Here is a 17,544-nt window from a genome sequence, read left to right as displayed (position 1 = left end):
GCGCTCCTGCCGCTGATCCGCCTGCCAACAGACCTCATGCATAGAGTGAGAGAGCCACGAATGACGAGATTACATTTTTGACTCAAACGCTCACATTAAACCTTGACTGGAAAAGCAATTACTGCCTTGTAAATCAGGGAGGCTGGCGCTCCATCTAAGCAAGAGCAGGACTCGCTCTTGGCTCTGCCGGTCCTTCCTTTAGGACCACACTGCTTTGTACCGAGGTTCAGGGGACTGAATATTGAGCCGTCTGGATGGAGACAGGTAACCCACAGAGAACAAAAGCATTTTCCATCTGGGAATAGTCCGCCAGAACAGCCTGCTGCTTTTTATTGCAAAAAAAACCTAGCACTACTGAATGAGAATCAATATGGCCCGTATTCAATGCCGCCCATCTCCCCACAACTTCTAATTCAGTTTTGGCAAATGGTTCCTGTTCCGAGTCACCTATCTACTAACTACACCAACCAACAGAACCACTGGCTTGTATTTGGCATCCTCTCAGCAGGACCACTGCAGGACCAGTGTGAGCTGTGAGCACCGGGAGGTTGCAAGGGGGTGGGGCCCAGGTTTTGGGGTAAATAACACCATAGACTCATTGAGCCAAGATCTCTCTCTTGCTCTCTGTGTGGGAGTCGATATACTCATCTAATTTCTGGAGGAGATTGCTGGCTGGTATGGGGAGTCCACGCTGCGCTGCAAATGACTTCCCACCAGCATTCTCGACAGGGGGGCCCTCAGACAGAGGGACGAGAAGGGACTGTTTGTTTAGGCCCGGGACTGAGTGGAGCTGTTTTCATTTCATTATCAGGGAAATCAGAGTGAGAGGTGCCTTTCATAAATACCATTATGAGCCCCTCTGGAAGTTTCTCCCACAATATTAAAGGGGAATTTCACCCTGGGGGAATCTTAGCTTGTTTTCAGCATGTCTGAGGCATTTCTAGGACAGTGAGATGTGTTTCACCCATAATTGCCCAGGGGGAAGGCAGGCCAGTGCTTCGCACGCTGAATGATACACCCTATGACGGCTTCCAGTGTATTGATGGGGGGCAAGATCAAAAAATACATGTAGTACTGCTTTGTGGCATTTCGCGAAGGCTCTATGTTATACTGATCGCACTATACGTTTTTGTGGGTGTAGATAGAGCCATTGGACGTCTTTCAGCGATGTTCCTTTTGGCAGATTCAGTAGTAAATATACAAGCAGACAATTTTTTTCCAGTCTCTGAAATACTACAACTTGTGTTGGGGTGGTGCTTTGTGCTCTGGCCCCCGTCCCTCCCTCAAGGCTGGCTTTTTTTTAAAGGAGGCGGACACTTACAACAATCCTTTGGGCAAAACTGAAAGAACTGACCAGACGTAATGGCTTCAAGTGATTCCTCTCATCAACACAAATTTTATGATGGAGCATCTATTAGCTACATGGTGACGTTCAACCATACATGTTTCAACTGGAATGAAGCGAAGGGGATTTGGAACAAAGAGTTGGATTTAGCTAACGTTAAAAGCTCCGCTACAGCCAATGCCAGCACCAAGAGGGCAGATGACGACAAATACCGTGCCTAGCTAAGTAAGTTATTTGTCCTGTAAACCACCTAGCTAGCTAACTTTAGTTGATCTACTAAAACTCATATTGTGTGTTGCTGGCTAACATACTACTGTCTTACAGTAGTACTGCTTTGCTAAGTTAGCTAGCTAAAAAACTATCGGTAGCCATATCTATGACTAAAAATAGAAGAGGTTTTACAATCAGAGATCTTTTGTATCTCGGTTGTAAAATCTCTTCTCTTTTTAGTCGTAGATATGGCTAGCTACTAAACAGCAAGCTGCAACGTTACAACCAACCACCTAAAGCTAGGTTTACCAGCAGACTTTAGCACATGACTGGAGTTGGCTAGCTATTTAGCCTGGTGCCTGCTAACTTGTTATGCGCCTGCTAACGTGTAACATCAGCAACTGTAAATAATTTTACTAGCTAGGTAACATAATTGATGAGGGTTGACATTGGTTATGATTATGACCTTGGATGCATTTCAATTTCACAAAATTATAGGCATGATGCAAGATAGGATTCCAAACAGATGTAAATAAAAAGTATTGCATATTCAGCAAGCTAGCTAGCTAAGTTACCTACCAAACAGTGAGGAGAAACAATAATACAACAATTTACTGTTGTAAATCTCTAAAACTGAAGCTGGTTGTACTATAAAAATATTTGCCTAAGCATGCCTGATAGACATGGTTGTAGGTAGATACTGTCTGCTTACTTGCCTAGGCTCATTTGTACGGTCTGGTCACTGTGTAAAAGTTGAGGGTAATGGCAATTACTTCTATTAAATCAAATGAAATCTAATTGTATTTGTCACATGTGCTGAATACAACAGGTGTAGACCTTACAGTGAAATGCTTACTTACAAGCCCCTAACCAAGAATGCAGTTTTAAGAAAGATTACCAAAAAAATACCCAAAATACATTTATTATTATTATTTATTTTTTAAAGAGCAGCAGTAAAATACCAATAGCGAGGCTATATACAGGGGGTACCGGTACCGAGTCAATGTGCAGGGGCACCGGTTATTCGAGGTAATTGAGGTAACATTATGTACAAAATAAGTTACAAGCAATGCGAAAAAACTAACAAAATAGCACAGTTGGTTAAGAGTCCATAAAACAGCAGCCATCCCCTCTGGCACCATAATCTCTGTGCCTGTGCACATGTATGCATGTTCAACCAGTCTATCCTAATGTTGATGTTATGCAGGCACGTTTCAACTTTTGTTCAAACTGTACAATAGAATATAATATTATTTCGTTTTCTGTCTTACAGACAATACTGTGTAGTGCCTGGGCTTCTTCCTGTACTGGATTCTAGAGACAGAAACATAATTCCTTTGCCTGTGTGTGTCATTGTATCAGAACTGTATCCCTCTCGAGGGATTAGACATTATGCTGGATTTCAAGCAGATTACTTATGAGGAGCTGAATGGCAGTTTGATCATGACAACACTCCTCCCACAGCTTTACAATTATTTCCTGAACCTACTGTATGTTTCTTTGTAATGTTTCATGACCACCTCTCCCATCATCTGCTGATCACCAGTTCTCTTAGCTACAGATTGTTACACCAGATAATGTGATTTAACCAAAGATTTTTGGTATCCTTTACTTGGAGTTACAGGATAGGTACTGTTTGGTGAAGCACAGAGAATTTTCGACCAACCTTAGCGATGCCGTCTTCGTCCTCGATTTGGGATAAACAGGAGTCTCATAAAATGTCCATGTCCAGTTGCAGGGGGTCAGTTTGAATTTAGAAAATGCTCTGTTATTAAAATAAATAATTTTTTTGCTTCATAAAGTAATCCAACAATATGTGCGTCGCCATCGTGTTTAGTTCAAGTCTTCTCACTCATTGATCGAGACAGGTCTTTGTCATCATGACATGCAGCACTTTGGGGTGGACACCCACCTGTCTTGATCAATGAGAGAAGACTTGAAATAGACAAGGTGTCGGCAGAAATTAACATTATCTGGTGTAAGAATCTGTAACTACGGTTCTCCGCACTTGTGTGTCTCTACACCTGAGACACACTCGGACACACTGAACTCTAATACACTGTTCATACAAATAAAATAGTATGTTACTTTTACCATATAACATTGGTTTTGAATACCCAGTTCTCTTGAGTTAGCATTAAATAGTGTACACTCGCCTGTATTTTGATCAAACTAACATTCTTTGTGTATCTGAATGTCTAGCATCTGTTTGATGCTACAGAGCCCTGTACAGCTTACAGTGCATTCGGAAAGTTTTCAGACCGCTTGACTTTTTCCACATTTTGTTAAGTTACAGCCTTATTCTAAAATTGATAAAATTGTTTTTTTCCCCTCATCAATCTACACACAATACCCCATAATGACAAAGCAAAAACAGATTTTTAGCAATGTTTGCAAATGTATAAAAAAAATATATAAAATGAAATATAACATTTACATAAGTATTCAGACCCTTTACTCAGTACTTTGTTGAAGCACCTTTGGCAGCAATTACAGCCTTGACACTTCTTGGGTATGACGCCACAAGCTTGGCACACCTGTATTTGGGGAGTTTCTCCCATTCTTCTCTGCAGATCCTCTCAAGCTCTGGCAGGTTGGATGGGGAGCGTCGCTGGACAGCTATTTTCAGGTCTCTCCAGAGATGTTCGATCGGGTTCAAGTCCAGGCTCTGGCTGGGCCACTCAAGAACATTCAGAGACTTGTCCCAAAGCCACTCCTGCGTTGTCTTGGCTGTGTGCTTAGGGTCGTTGTCCTGTTGGAAGGTGAACCTTCGCCCCAGTCTGAGGTCCTGAGCGCTCTGGAGCAGGTTTTAATCAAGGATCTCTCTGTACTTTGCTCCATTCATCTTTGCCTCGATCCTGACCAGTCTCCCAGTCCCTGCCACTGAAAAACATCCCCACAGCATGATGCTGCCACCACCGTGCTTCACCGTAGGTATGGTGCCAGGTTTCATCCAGACATGACGCTTGGCATGGACAAGCAAAATATTTTGCGCCCCTGCTTTTGAAAAAGTGCCCACTGCTTATCATGGGGCGGCACCAGCGCTCACCTAAATAGCCTATATTCCACTAGGTGAGAGAGTGTCATTCTTTTTGGGCAGAATTATGTGAGGTTTCATGTATTGGAGGTGCGTTTAGGTCAATTTAGCTCGGAAAATGCCACCTGCCGCTGTAGGCGGGCCGCCTAATCCTCCTAATCCATCTCTGCTCTCTGTCACGGATAACATACTTTTTTCACTCAATTTAATTCCAATCTTTCCACATTTCTGTTCCAATCATTTGTGCATTAGCTTGTGCATTATCAACATAATCTCATCATTTGAAATGGCGGAGGTAACCGAGAGAGAACACAGCGGTTGCTCTGGTTTTCACATTGCAGGAAGGGCACACATCAGAAGAAGAACCATTATTGTTTCTGTCCATTGATTCTCTAAAGATTTGTCTTGTGATGTGTGGATTACTGGGATATAGCGACTACCCTCATCCACTTTGATTGTTTTGCTAGTGATTTTCAATAGCCAGCATGGAATTGTGGACCCCATTTCCCTATGTGGATCTGACAAGCTGAGCGTCTTGGGGGAAAAAATATTTTAATCTCGGTCTGGTCTTCTCATCTTTTGCTTGAGGGGGATTTCAGCTTCAATCTGCCTCTGTACCAACTTTAGAGAACGGCAGCATATTTCTCTATTTTCTCCCTTACAGCCTAATCCTCCCAACAACAAACACACAAATACTAGAGGACACACTGGTAATCGCTACCCTGCAGAAGAGAACTGAGATGTGACTGTGCAGAGAGAGAATTCGACACTAGCACTGTGTTGGGGTGCATTGTTAGTGCAGTCAGACAACCATTCCCTTCCAATTTATCACTTCAATTATTTCTGGCCTGTTATTTTCCCATATGCAAACTTAGTTGGACTGTATTATAGCCGAAAGCAGTGGTGTTGCAATATTAAATGGTTCGTATAATCTCAGACACTCAACAAAGTAAACTTTATAGATTGCAGTTTTAAGTGAGTAATACCTTTTTCATTCAAATTTGAAAACTTTGAAAAGCTGTCCTCGTTTTGAACAGCTTATCTGACACCATCTGGATTGCTTCACCAGGGAGAGGGAACAAAAGGCTTTATCCTGTAATCTCCATTTCGTTTTTTTTTGCTATGATTCCATTGATTTTTAAGGAGGATTAGGCATCAATTATAGTCTCTGGGACCAAAATAGATACTGTCAGAAGACACTGATTGAAGAACAACCTTGTAGCTTGGAAATTCAGGATGTAATGTAGAGTATGGCTGTCTCTCAGTGGTTAAGTATCACAAACCAGGGTCACTGAAGACATCAAACTGAGACACTTTATAGATTTTTCTTGTGTAATGTCAAGGTCTATTAAATGATTGACAGACTTCCCTGCACAGTTAATATCTGAGGTGACAACAACATGTTGTCCAACAGAAAATAGCCTAAAGTCTGCTCCATGTCACAAATACACCCTTATTTAACAAAACAAATACTTTACTGGAAACCTGCCCATAATGACCAAAACACCCACAGGAAGTGAATCACCCTTCATAGATCTGCTAAGACCTAGCCTAAACCTATTTATCCCCCCTCCCCTTCTTCTGCCTTTGCCCACAGATGATGAAGTTTGCCTGGGACAGTTACAAGCGCTATGCCTGGGGATCCAATGAGCTGAGGCCTGTCTCCAAGCAAGGCCACTCCAGCAATCTGTTTGGTGAGTATCTGTCTCCCGTCCCTTTCAGTCCCACAAGACGGCTGATTCATGCCCGCCCCTGCTGCCATCAGCCTTGCACCACAGATTAGGACCAAATTGGAAATCAGTCAAAGCTATACTGACCAAAAATATAAAGGCAACCATTTCAAAGATTTTACTGAATTACAGTTCATATAAGGAAATCAGTAAATTGAAATAATTTCATTAGGCCCTAATTTATGGATTTCACATGACTGGGAATACAGATATGCATCTGTTGGTCTCAGATAAAAATAAAAAATTAGGGGCGTGGATCAGAAAACCAGTCAGTATCTGGTGTGACCACCATTTGCCTCATGCAGCGCAACACATCTCCTTCGCATAGAGTTGATCAGGCTGTTGATTGTGGCCTGTGGAATGTTGTCTCACTCCTCTTCAATGTCTGTGCAAAGTTGCTGGATATTGGTGGGAATTGGAACACGCTGTCCTACATGTCGACCCAGAGCATCCCAATCATGCTCAATGGATGACATGTCTGGTGAGTATGCAGGCCATGGAAGAACTGGGACATTTTCAGTTTCCAGGAATTGTGTACAGATCCTTGGAACATGGGGCCGTGCATTATCATGCTGAAACATGAGGTGATGGCGGCAGATGAATAGCACGACAATGGGCCTCAGGATCTCATCACTGTATCTCTGTGCATTCAAATTGAATGCAATTGTGTTCGTTGTCTGTATCTTATGCCTGCCCATAACCCCACCGCCACCATGGGGCACTCTGTTCACAACGTTGACATCAGCAAAGCGCTCGCCCACACGACGCCATTCACATGGTCTGCGTTTGTGAGGCCGGTTGGACGTACTGCCAAATTCTCTAAAACGTCATTGGAGGAGGTTTATGGTAGAGAAATTAACATAAAAATATCTGGCAACAGCTCTGGTTGACATTCCTGCAGTCAGCATGCCAATTGCACGCTCCCTCAAACCTTGAGACATCTGTGGCATTGTGTAGTGTGACAAAATTGCAAATTTTAGAGTGGCCTTTTATTGTCCCCAGCACAAGGTGCACCTGTGTAATGATCATGCTGTTCAATCTGCTTCTTGATATGCCACACCTGTCAGGTGGATGGGTTATCTTGGCAAAGGAGAAACTCTAACTAACAGGGATGTGAACAAATTTGTGTACAGAATTGGAGAGAAATAAGCTTTTTGTTAGTTTGGAACATTTCAGGGATCTTTTATTTCAGCTCATGAAACATGGGACCAACACTTTACGTGTTGCATTTATATTTTTGTTCAGTGTATTAATCAATAATCCTGTGGTGCCAGCCAGGCCAGGCCAGGGAGAGGAGAGGGTACCTGGAGCACCACTAAATCTGTCTGGACTCTGTTCCACCACAGTCAGGCTGGGAGGCTCAGACAAATAGATGCATTGTATTTATTGTCTGCTCAAATTGTAATCTTGTTTTGTTAGTGGATGGTATCGCTGCTGCTGTAGACTTCTATTGAAGATGTATCGTTGATGGAAGAATTCCTCTGAACTTTTTCTGGCTGGCACAGAGGATTTCATCAAATATATTTGAGAAATAGACCCTTTACGTTTACACACGCAGCTTTTTAAGAAACTATTTTAGTGAACACGCCCCTCTGTAGTAACTGGAGAAAGCTCTTAATACACTGCTCAAAAAAATAAAGGGAACACTTAAACAACACAATGTAACTCCAAGTCAATCACACTTCTGTGAAATCAAACTGTCCACTTAGGAAGCAACACTGATTGACAATACATTTCACATGCTGTTGTGCAAATGGAATAGACAACAGGTGGAAATTATATGCAATTAGCAAGACACCCCCAATAAAGGACTGGTTTTGCAGGTGGTGACCACAGACCACTTCTCAGTTCCTATGCTTCCTGGCTGATGTTTTGGTCACTTTTGAATGCTGGCGGTGCTTTCACTCTAGTGGTAGCATGAGACGGAGTCTACAACCCACACAAGTGGCTCAGGTAGTGCAGCTCATCCAGGATGGCACATCAATGCGAGCTGTGGCAAGAAGGTTTGCTGTGTCTGTCAGCGTAGTGTCCAGAGTATGGAGGCGCTACCAGGAGACAGGCCAGTACATCAGGAGACGTGGAGGAGGCCGTAGGAGGGCAACAACCCAGCAGCAGGACTGCTACCTCCGCCTTTGTGCAAGGAGGAGCAGGAGGAGCACTGCCAGAGCCCTGCAAAATGACCTCCAGCAGGCCACAAATGTGCATGTGTCTGCTCAAACGGTCAGAAACAGACTCCATGAGGGTGGTATGAGGGCCCGACGTCCACAGGTGGGGGTTGTGCTTACAGCCCAACACCGTGCAGGACGTTTGGCATTTGCCAGAGAACACCAAGATTGGCAAATTCGCCACTGGCGCCCTGTGCTCTTCACAGATGAAAGCAGGTTTACACTGAGCACATGTGACAGACGTGACAGAGTCTGGAGACGCCGTGGAGAACGTTCTGCTGCCTGCAACATCCTCCAGCATGACCGGTTTGGCGGTGGGTCAGTCATGGTGTGGGGTGGCATTTCTTTGGGGGGCCGCACAGCCCTCCATGTGCTCGCCAGAGGTAGCCTGACTGCCATTAGGTACCGAGATGAGATCCTCAGACCCCTTGTGAGACCATATGCTGGTGCGGTTGGCCCTGGGTTCCTCCTAATGCAAGACAATGCTAGACCTCATGTGGCTGGAGTGTGTCAGCAGTTCCTGCAAGAGGAAGGCATTGATGCTATGGACTGGCCCGCCCGTTCCCCAGACCTGAATCCAATTGAGCACATCTGGGACATCATGTCTCACTCCATCCACCAACGCCACGTTGCACCACAGACTGTCCAGGAGTTGGCGGATGCTTTAGTCCAGGTCTGGGAGGAGATCCCTCAGGAGACCATCCGCCACCTCATCAGGAGCATGCCCAGGCGTTGTAGGGAGGTCATACAGGCACGTGGAGGCCTCATTTTGACTTGTTTTAAGGACATTACATCAAAGTTGGATCAGCCTGTAGTGTGGTTTTCCACTTTAATTTTGAGGTTGACTCCAAATCCAGACCTCCATGGGTTGATACATTTGATTTCCATTGATAATTTTTGTGTGATTTTGTTGTCAGCACATTCAACTATGAAAAAAAAAAAGTATTTAATAAGATTATTTCATTCATTCAGATCTGGTTGACATTATTTTAGTGTTCCCTTTATTTTTTTGAGCAGTGTAGTTGGTATAGGCTTTGATATGCTTTGATGGAAGCATCTCTTGACTGATAGATCCAGATAGATGCACATTATTCTGTCATCTCTTAGATTTGATGCACAGAAGACTGCAATAGGCTATAGGTGTTTGGGCCGCCTGTGTCTGTGAATCCTATGGCTGCTGGGTATTCGCTGGACATTAAGAGCGGTTCATTAAGCTCTCTGCTAGTGTGTGTGTGTGTGTGTGTGTGTGTGTGTGTGTGTGTGTGTGTGTGTGTGTGTGTGTGTGTGTGTGTGTGTGTGTGTGTGTGTTAAAGGGAGGTAATTGAGTTAAAGGCGCTGAGGTAGTGTTATGGATCTATTAATAAGTGTTGCTGCTTCCTTTCTCTCTTTCCCATGTGAGACATACTACAGAACACTGTATGCTGCTGCATGACTCCTGGGGAAACGGAACGATTGCAGTGTTCTTGTTTACACACACACACACACACACACACACACACACACACACACACACACACACACACACACTAAACAACCCCCTCCTGTGTGGTTGGTATTACTCTACATGCCTTGTACCACAGAATGCCCCATATTTGTTTTGTTAAGATGCAGCACTTGCCAAATGGAAGTAGAACAATGACATGTATTTTTTCCCGCCTCTCTTTCCTCCTCCAGCAAACCACTCAGCACAGCTAGTTCCTCTTACAAGGTATTACAAGCCATTTGTTATAGCCATCACTATCATTGAGTGTCATTTGTGGAGTTAAATTAATACTCCATGTTCGAGGGACAATCACCTCCATTTGCAGATGAAGGATAAGTACTGATTTCATTCCCAACCCTGGTCTGTATGCAGTTGGTTGAGGTGGCCTATTCTGGATGGTATTTAACTTAACTCCTGTTTAATTCACAAAGCTTGAACATTGTTAAATTATTTGGGAAAATAATTAAACGTTCGCTTTAATATTTGACTTGCATTAACTGTGATCCATAACAAGTGTGTACATTAAGAAAATGTTTTTCCAGAATAAGAAGGGGAAAAGGTACTTTGTTAACACTAGAGCCGCCGGGCCGTTCAGCCTATAAGTACCCTCTAGAGCAGGGTTTCCCAAACTCGGTCCTGGAGGCCCCCCCCCCCCAATAATCAAAGCTTGATGATGAGTTGGTTATTTGAATCAGCTGTGGAGTGCTGCGCTGGGAAACCCTGCGCTAGAGAACCTTGAGAACGTTGCCGGGCATCGCCATTAGCATATGCATCAGATGCATATCAACCCACAAGGTGCTCAAACATAAGCACCAATGCTTGATAAATAGTGCATAAACAATTGTAAAGGATTAATTGCAAAAATAAATACTTGTGGAAATATATCCATGTAAAAATATAACAACAATAGTTGTTGGTTTAGATAGAGGCAAGGATATGTTTCGGCCCGCAGGTGGTTTTATTTAGCCCCCCAAGTTCTGTTGGACACCAGGAAATCACCAGGAAACACCAGGAAATCAGCTCCAAGTGATTAACATTTTGGAAATCTGTTCCCAAGTGTTCCCATGAATAATAGAGAGACACGTGATTGTATACAAATGTAAGCAAGGTTTGAAATGGTTATATTTTAGTCTAATATTATATGTGTTTGGGATTCTTGTGGACAAATTGCAGTCTACCGATGATTTGTAATTATGTTCTGGCCCCCCGACCATCCGTTCAAGACAAAATCAGCCCGCGGCTGAATCTAGTTGATGATCCCTGCATTAGTGTAATACATTTGATCAACTTTATTTGTAGATTTGATTACTAATAGAGTTATTGTAATGAATAAAGTCCAGTTACAGCTTCTTTTGACAAAGTAGAAAGTAAAACATGATAATAATAACCAGGCAGGTGCACAGGTGAAATGATTTACTGTATTCCTAAACAAAAGCACCAGTACATGAACAATTGTAAAGGATAAATTGCATAAATAAATATGAATAAAAACAGTGATTTGTTGATAGTTTCAGACACTGTATTTTGCCCTTTATACCCATGCCTTCAGCATGAATCCGTCTTGTCTTCTCTTTATGCTCCGGGTCCACAGTCACCGCACAGCTTTGTGGCTTTGTGTGAGCAAGCCCCACAAACAAATCGGTTACAATGCACACAGTTTTCATGGGCCTTGTTTCATGTGCACTTGCCGACTTGACATTGTGTCTTTTTCCCAAGTGGGAGCTGTGGTGCCTCCTTGGCGGGCTGCTTGGTGGCTGTAGCTGCTTTCTTGCCGTTCATGTGGTTCTCATGAAGTTCACATGCCAGATCCATTATGAAAACTCTCCTGCTGACTGTCTTGTCAAGGCATTGCTTGTACAACACGTGTGCGCGTTGATAGCAGCCATGTCGCGCACATTGTAGAACACCGTAACAGGCCAGCGGCGAGTAACTCCTTTTACAGCGTAAAATTTGAATCCGATGAAGACTCTTCAGCAACAGCGATCTCAATATCCGATCCTCCATCTAACTCCTGCTCATCTAAGTTCTGCAGTGCGTCCATTCATTTGGTTTGGCTTGCCATTGTGAACTGTACACGCATTGTATGTTGTACCCAGTGTCTGATTTGACTCTCCCAGGGGAAATTGTATACCATTTCCTGCCTTTCATAATAAAACAATTAGGCCGCCCACAATTGTTTATCATCATTACACTATTGTTCTAAATTCAATCATCCTCTTCACCCTCATCATTCAGATCATTCACAGTGTTTCCCCTAGGATTTTTTTCCAGCAACAGTGGCCGTTGGCCTATGGCGGTTCTAGAGTTTACTTCCTCTATCGTCACACTTCCTCTCCCCTTCCTCTCTTTATGTGGCCTAATTACATTTCAACAATAAAGATATTTGTTTGCCTCTAATAAGATGTCTGTTCAGCTGTAAGTGAGCTCATAAGCTGTATGTGGGTGTGCTGTGCTGTACGGCCTGTGACAGTTGGGAGTGGTGTGTTGACAGGCTTTCAGATGGGCCTGATACCAGGCTGTCTGGGGCTGTCTTACAGAGGTGCTAAATGAGGTGTGAAGAAGGAGAGCTCTCTCTCTCTCTCTCTCTCTCTCTCTCTCTCTCTCTCTCTCTCTCTCTCTCTCTCTCTCTCTCTCTCTCTCTCTCTCTCTCTCTCTCTCTCTCTCTCTCTCTCTCTCTCTCTGTCTCTCTCTCTGTCTGTGTGTGATGAACAGCTCTCCTCTGCACCACCGAGGACACCAGTCATTTCAGAAACAGGCTACAATCTCACATGGAGTTCCCATTCTAATTAAAACATCTCCCTAATATGCCATGAATGTTCTCCTGCCTCACTCATAACTTTCCATTAGGGACAGGAGTTGCATATACAGTTGAAGTCGGAAGTTTACATACACTTAGGTTGGAGTCATTAAAACTCATTTTTCAACCACTCCACAAATGTCTTGTTAACAAATTATAGTTTTGGCAAGTCGGTTAGGACATCTACTTTGTGCATGACACAAGTAATTTTTCAAACAATTGTTTACAGACAAATTATTTCACTTATAATTCACTGTATCACAATTCCAGTGGGTCAGAAGTTTACATACACTAAGTTGACTGTGCCTTTAAACAGTTTGGAAAATTCCAGAAAATGATGTCATGGCTTTAGAAGCTTCTGATGGGCTAATTGACATCATTTGAGTCAATTGGAGGTGTACCCGTGGAAGTATTTCAAGGCCTACCTTCAAACTCAGTGTCTCTTTGCTTGACATCATGGGAAAATCAAAAGAAATCAGCCAAGACCTCAGAAAAAAAGTTGTAGACCTCCACAAGTCTGGTTCATCCTTGGAAGCAATTTCCAAACGCCTAAAGGTTCGGCTTGCAAGCCGAAGAACAACATCCCAACTCAAGACATCAGTCAGGAAGTTAAAGCTTGGTCGCAAATGGGTCTTCCAAATGGACAATGACCCCAAGCATACTTCCAAAGTTGTGGCAAAATGGCTGAAGGACAACAAAGTCAAGGTATTGGAGTGGCCATCACAAAGCCCTGACCTCAATCCTATAGAACATTTGTGGGCAGAACTGAAAAAGCGTGTGCAAGCAAGGAGGCCTACAAACCTGACTCAGTTACACCAGCTCTGTCAGGAGGAATGGGCCAAAATTCACCCAACTTATTGTGGGAAGCTTGTGGAAGGCTACCCGAAACGTTTGACCCAAGTTAAACAATTTAAAGGCAATGCAACCAAATACTAATTGAGTGTATGTAAACTGCTGACCCACCTGGAATGTGATCCTAACTGACGTAAGACAGGGAATTTTTACTAGGATTAAATGTCAGGAATTGTGAAAAACTGAGTTTAAATGTATTTGGCTAAGGTGTATATAAACTTCCGAATTCAACTGCACCTCATTTAAAGGCCTAATACAAATTCTTCCTAATTAATCGTTTACTCTCTTGAAATATTTTTCAAACATTTTTGGTGATTAGGCTTTCATATTTAACTGAGAATTTCAATCACCCTTGTGTTAATTCTGTTTCATTATCAGGGATTTAACATATGCAAATGCATGTCTGAGAGAAAGCCCTCTGAATCTGTAATGGCAGATTACTTTGTCTCTGTTTTGGAGAATTTATCAGTCCTTTCGCTTTCCATATTCCATTTTCAGAAAAGTAAACTTATTTGTATGATTTCAGCTGAGATTCTACTTTGTTTAGAAGGAAGCCTCATTAACTTGCTTCCACAACACTGGAACAGACAAAGGCAATTACGTTGTCTTCAACGGCGTTTGCCAAGCCTTTTTCTTTTTCTTGGATATGCTGTAAAGGACAAGGCTACAGCTCCTTTTATGTGCCATTGATTGCAGCACAACAGCCCCAAAGCTTGACAATAGTACTTTTCTTCCACCTGTTTTCATCACGTTGAAGAAATAAGGCTCTCAACCGCGGTCAAAGGTGGCCGGAGAACAAGTTCCTTATGAAACATTCATGGCTTTGCGGCAGCCTCTTCTTCTAATAAAAGTTACAGCTTTCCCGCTTCTCTCCTGCCTGCCGTCACTACAAGGCTTCAGGACAGACAGAGGCTTTATGGACAAAATTTGATTAACGCCCTTAATTTAGCCAGGGAAGCTGGAAACAATATATACTGACACTGGCATTTATTCCTGTCACCCACTCTCATAACGGCACAAAGGGGCTAGCGAAGGGGCGTCCCATGGTTTTCAGCACAACACAGCCCAGCCGGTGCTCCTTCTCTCCCGGGGGGGGGGGCACTGGTCGAACACACACACACAGATGCTACCTACGCCACTCCCGAGCCAAGGATAAACTCAGTCGGCATCTTATTAATCAAGAAATGGCGGAGCTTTGCATTATTAATCTATGGGAGTGCTTGGTTAATGGGACCTGAGGTATGCATAATACATGGCCTGACATCTGCTCTGCGACGTGCTGTTTACCTGGGAAGACGAGCCCAAGGCATTGATGACAGTGTGCTGTTTGGGTTAAGGCTGCTCCGCCAGCTGCAGATGCATGCAGGAGCCAGATGGGCCAGACCCCCTGCTCGGCCTTGCAGGAAGTCAGCCTGGAAGCCAACATGCTCTAGTTCAGAAAGTAGGCCTAGACTATGGGCTGTGGGATGCCACTTGTTCAAATGTCTATTGATGAATATTTTCATATGAGACACTGCTGGGAAAGCAAACCTTTTTAGAGACCCTTCCTAGCAATTATATTTAGAATGTCCCAGACATTTGGCACACTTACCTAACACGTTTTCAGTCCAACCTCATGGTTCATCCATGATTGTAATCGTACTTGCTACCTGAGTTGATGTGTTTTGACATGCTTTTTGTTTAGTCTAGGGCTCCTGTCTCCAGGGTTGGGAAATGAATAACAGAGTCAGGAAATGTTGTCCTAATATGATTGTCGTTATTCGGTCTGATCAATGAAGTCAGTCAAACCCTGCTGATGTCTTTGTTCCCTCATGGCTTGACTAATTAATACCTACCCTACGCATGTATATTTTGTTAACGAGGAAAGTAAATCAAATGGGTTATTTACATTACCGTTCAAAAGTTTGGGGTCACTTAGAAATATCCTTGTTTTCGAAAGAAAGGCAATTTTTTTTGTCCTTTAAAATAACATCAAATTGATCAGAAATACAGTGTAGACATTGTTAATGTTGTAAATAGCTATTGTAGCTGGAAATGGCAGATTTTTAATGGAATATCTACATAGGCGTACAGAGGCCCATTATCAGCAACCATCAGTCCTGTGTTCCAATGGCACGTTGTGTTTGCTAATCCAAGTTTATCTTTTAAAAGGCTAATTGAACATTAGAAAACCCTTTTGCAATTATGTTAGTACAGCTGAAAACTGTTGTGCTGATTAAAGAAGCAATAAAACTGACCTTCTTGAGACTAGTTGAGTATCTGCAGCATCAGGATCAAAATGGTTTCGATTACAGGATCAAAATGGCCAGAAATAAATAACTTTCTTCTGAAACTCGTCAGTCTATTCTTATTCTGAGAAATGAAGGCTATTCCATGCGAGAAATTGCCATGAAACTAAAGATCTCGTACAACGCTGTGTACTACTCCCTTCACAGAACAGCACAAACTGGCTCTAACCAGAATAGAAAGAGGAGTGGGAGTCCCCGGTGCACAACTGAGCAAGAGGACAAATGCATTAGAGTGTCTAGTTTGAGAAACAGACGCCTCACAGGTCCTCAACTGGCAGCTTCATTAAATAGTACCCGCAAAACACCAGTCTCAACATCAACAGTGAAGAGGGGACTCCGGGATACTGACCTAGGCAGAGTTGCAAAGAAAAAGTCCAGTGTTCTTTTGCCCATCTTAATCTTTTCTTTTTATTGGCCAGTCTGAGATATGGCTTTTTCTTTGCAACTCTGCCTAGGTCAGCATCCCGATACTCAACTAGTCTCAAGAAGTCCAGTTTTATTGCTTCTTTAATCAGCACATCAGTTTTCAGCTGTGCTAACAAAAGGGTTTTCTAATGATCAATTAGCCTTTTAAAATGATAAACCTGGATTAGCAAACACAACGTGCCATTGGAACACAGGACTGATGGTTGCTGATAATGGGCCTCTGTACGCATATGTACAGTTGAAGTCGGCTAGCTCTAGGAAGAGTCTTGTTGGTTCCAAACTTCTTCCATTTAAGAATGACGGAGGCCGCTGTGTTCTTGGGGACCTCCAATGCTGCAGAAATGTTTTGGCATCCTTCCCCAGATCTGTGCCTCGACACAATCCTGTCTCGGAGCTCTACGGACAATTCCTTCGACCTCATGGCTTGGTTTTTGCACTGACATGCATTGTCAACTGTGGGACCTTATACAGTTGAAGTCGGAAGTTTACATACACTTAGGTTGGAGTCATTAAAACTGGTTTTTCAACCACTCCACACATTTCTTGTTAACAAACTATAGTTTTGGCAAGTCGGTTAGGACATCTACTTTGTGCATGACACAAGTCATTTTTCCAACAATTGTTTACAGACAGATTATTTGACTTATAATTCACTGTATCACAATTCCAGTGGGTCAGAAGTTTAAATGTATTTAGCTAAGTTGACTGTGCCTTTAAACAGCTTGGAAAATTCCAGAAAATGATGTCATGGCTTTAGAAGCTTCTGATAGGCTAATTGACATCATTTGAGTCAATTGGAGGTGTACCTGTGGATGTATTTCAAGGCCTACCTTCAAACTCAGTGCCTCTTTGCTTGACATCATGGGAAAATCAAAAGAAATCAGCCAAGACCTCAGAAAAAATATTGTAGACCTCCACAAGTCTGGTTCATCCTTGGGAGCAATTTCCAAACGCCTGAAAGTACCACGTTCATCTGTACAAACAATAGTACGCAAGTATAAACACCATGGGAACACGCAGCCTTCATACCGCTCAGGAAGGAGACGCGTTCTGTCTCCTAGATATGAATGTACTTTGGTGCGAAAAGGGTAAATCAATCCCAGAACAACAGCAAACGACCTTGTGAAGATGCTGGAGGAAACAGGTACAAAAGTATCTATATCCACAGTAAAACGAGTCCTATATCGACATAACCTGAAAGGCCGCTCAGC

The 17,544-nt window shown here is 43.0% G+C and overlaps 1 protein-coding gene across 1 annotated transcript in view; it reads left to right on the top strand.

Annotated features, from left to right (window-relative positions):
- The window catches only part of LOC311107003 (mannosyl-oligosaccharide 1,2-alpha-mannosidase IA-like), a 189,230-nt gene that overhangs the window by 36,076 nt on the left and 135,610 nt on the right, over positions 1–17,544 (top strand). Inside the window, exon 2 of the mRNA XM_084149450.1 lies at positions 6,190–6,286. Coding sequence (XP_084005576.1) covers positions 6,190–6,286 — 97 coding nt within the window. The remainder of the gene's footprint in view (positions 1–6,189; positions 6,287–17,544) is intronic.

This window comes from Coregonus lavaretus (assembly GCF_964263955.1).
Source record: "Coregonus lavaretus genome assembly, chromosome: 31".
NCBI lineage: Eukaryota > Metazoa > Chordata > Actinopteri > Salmoniformes > Salmonidae > Coregonus > Coregonus lavaretus.
Note: the sequence above shows the minus strand (reverse complement) of the source record. Positions and strands in the feature narration are given on the sequence as shown.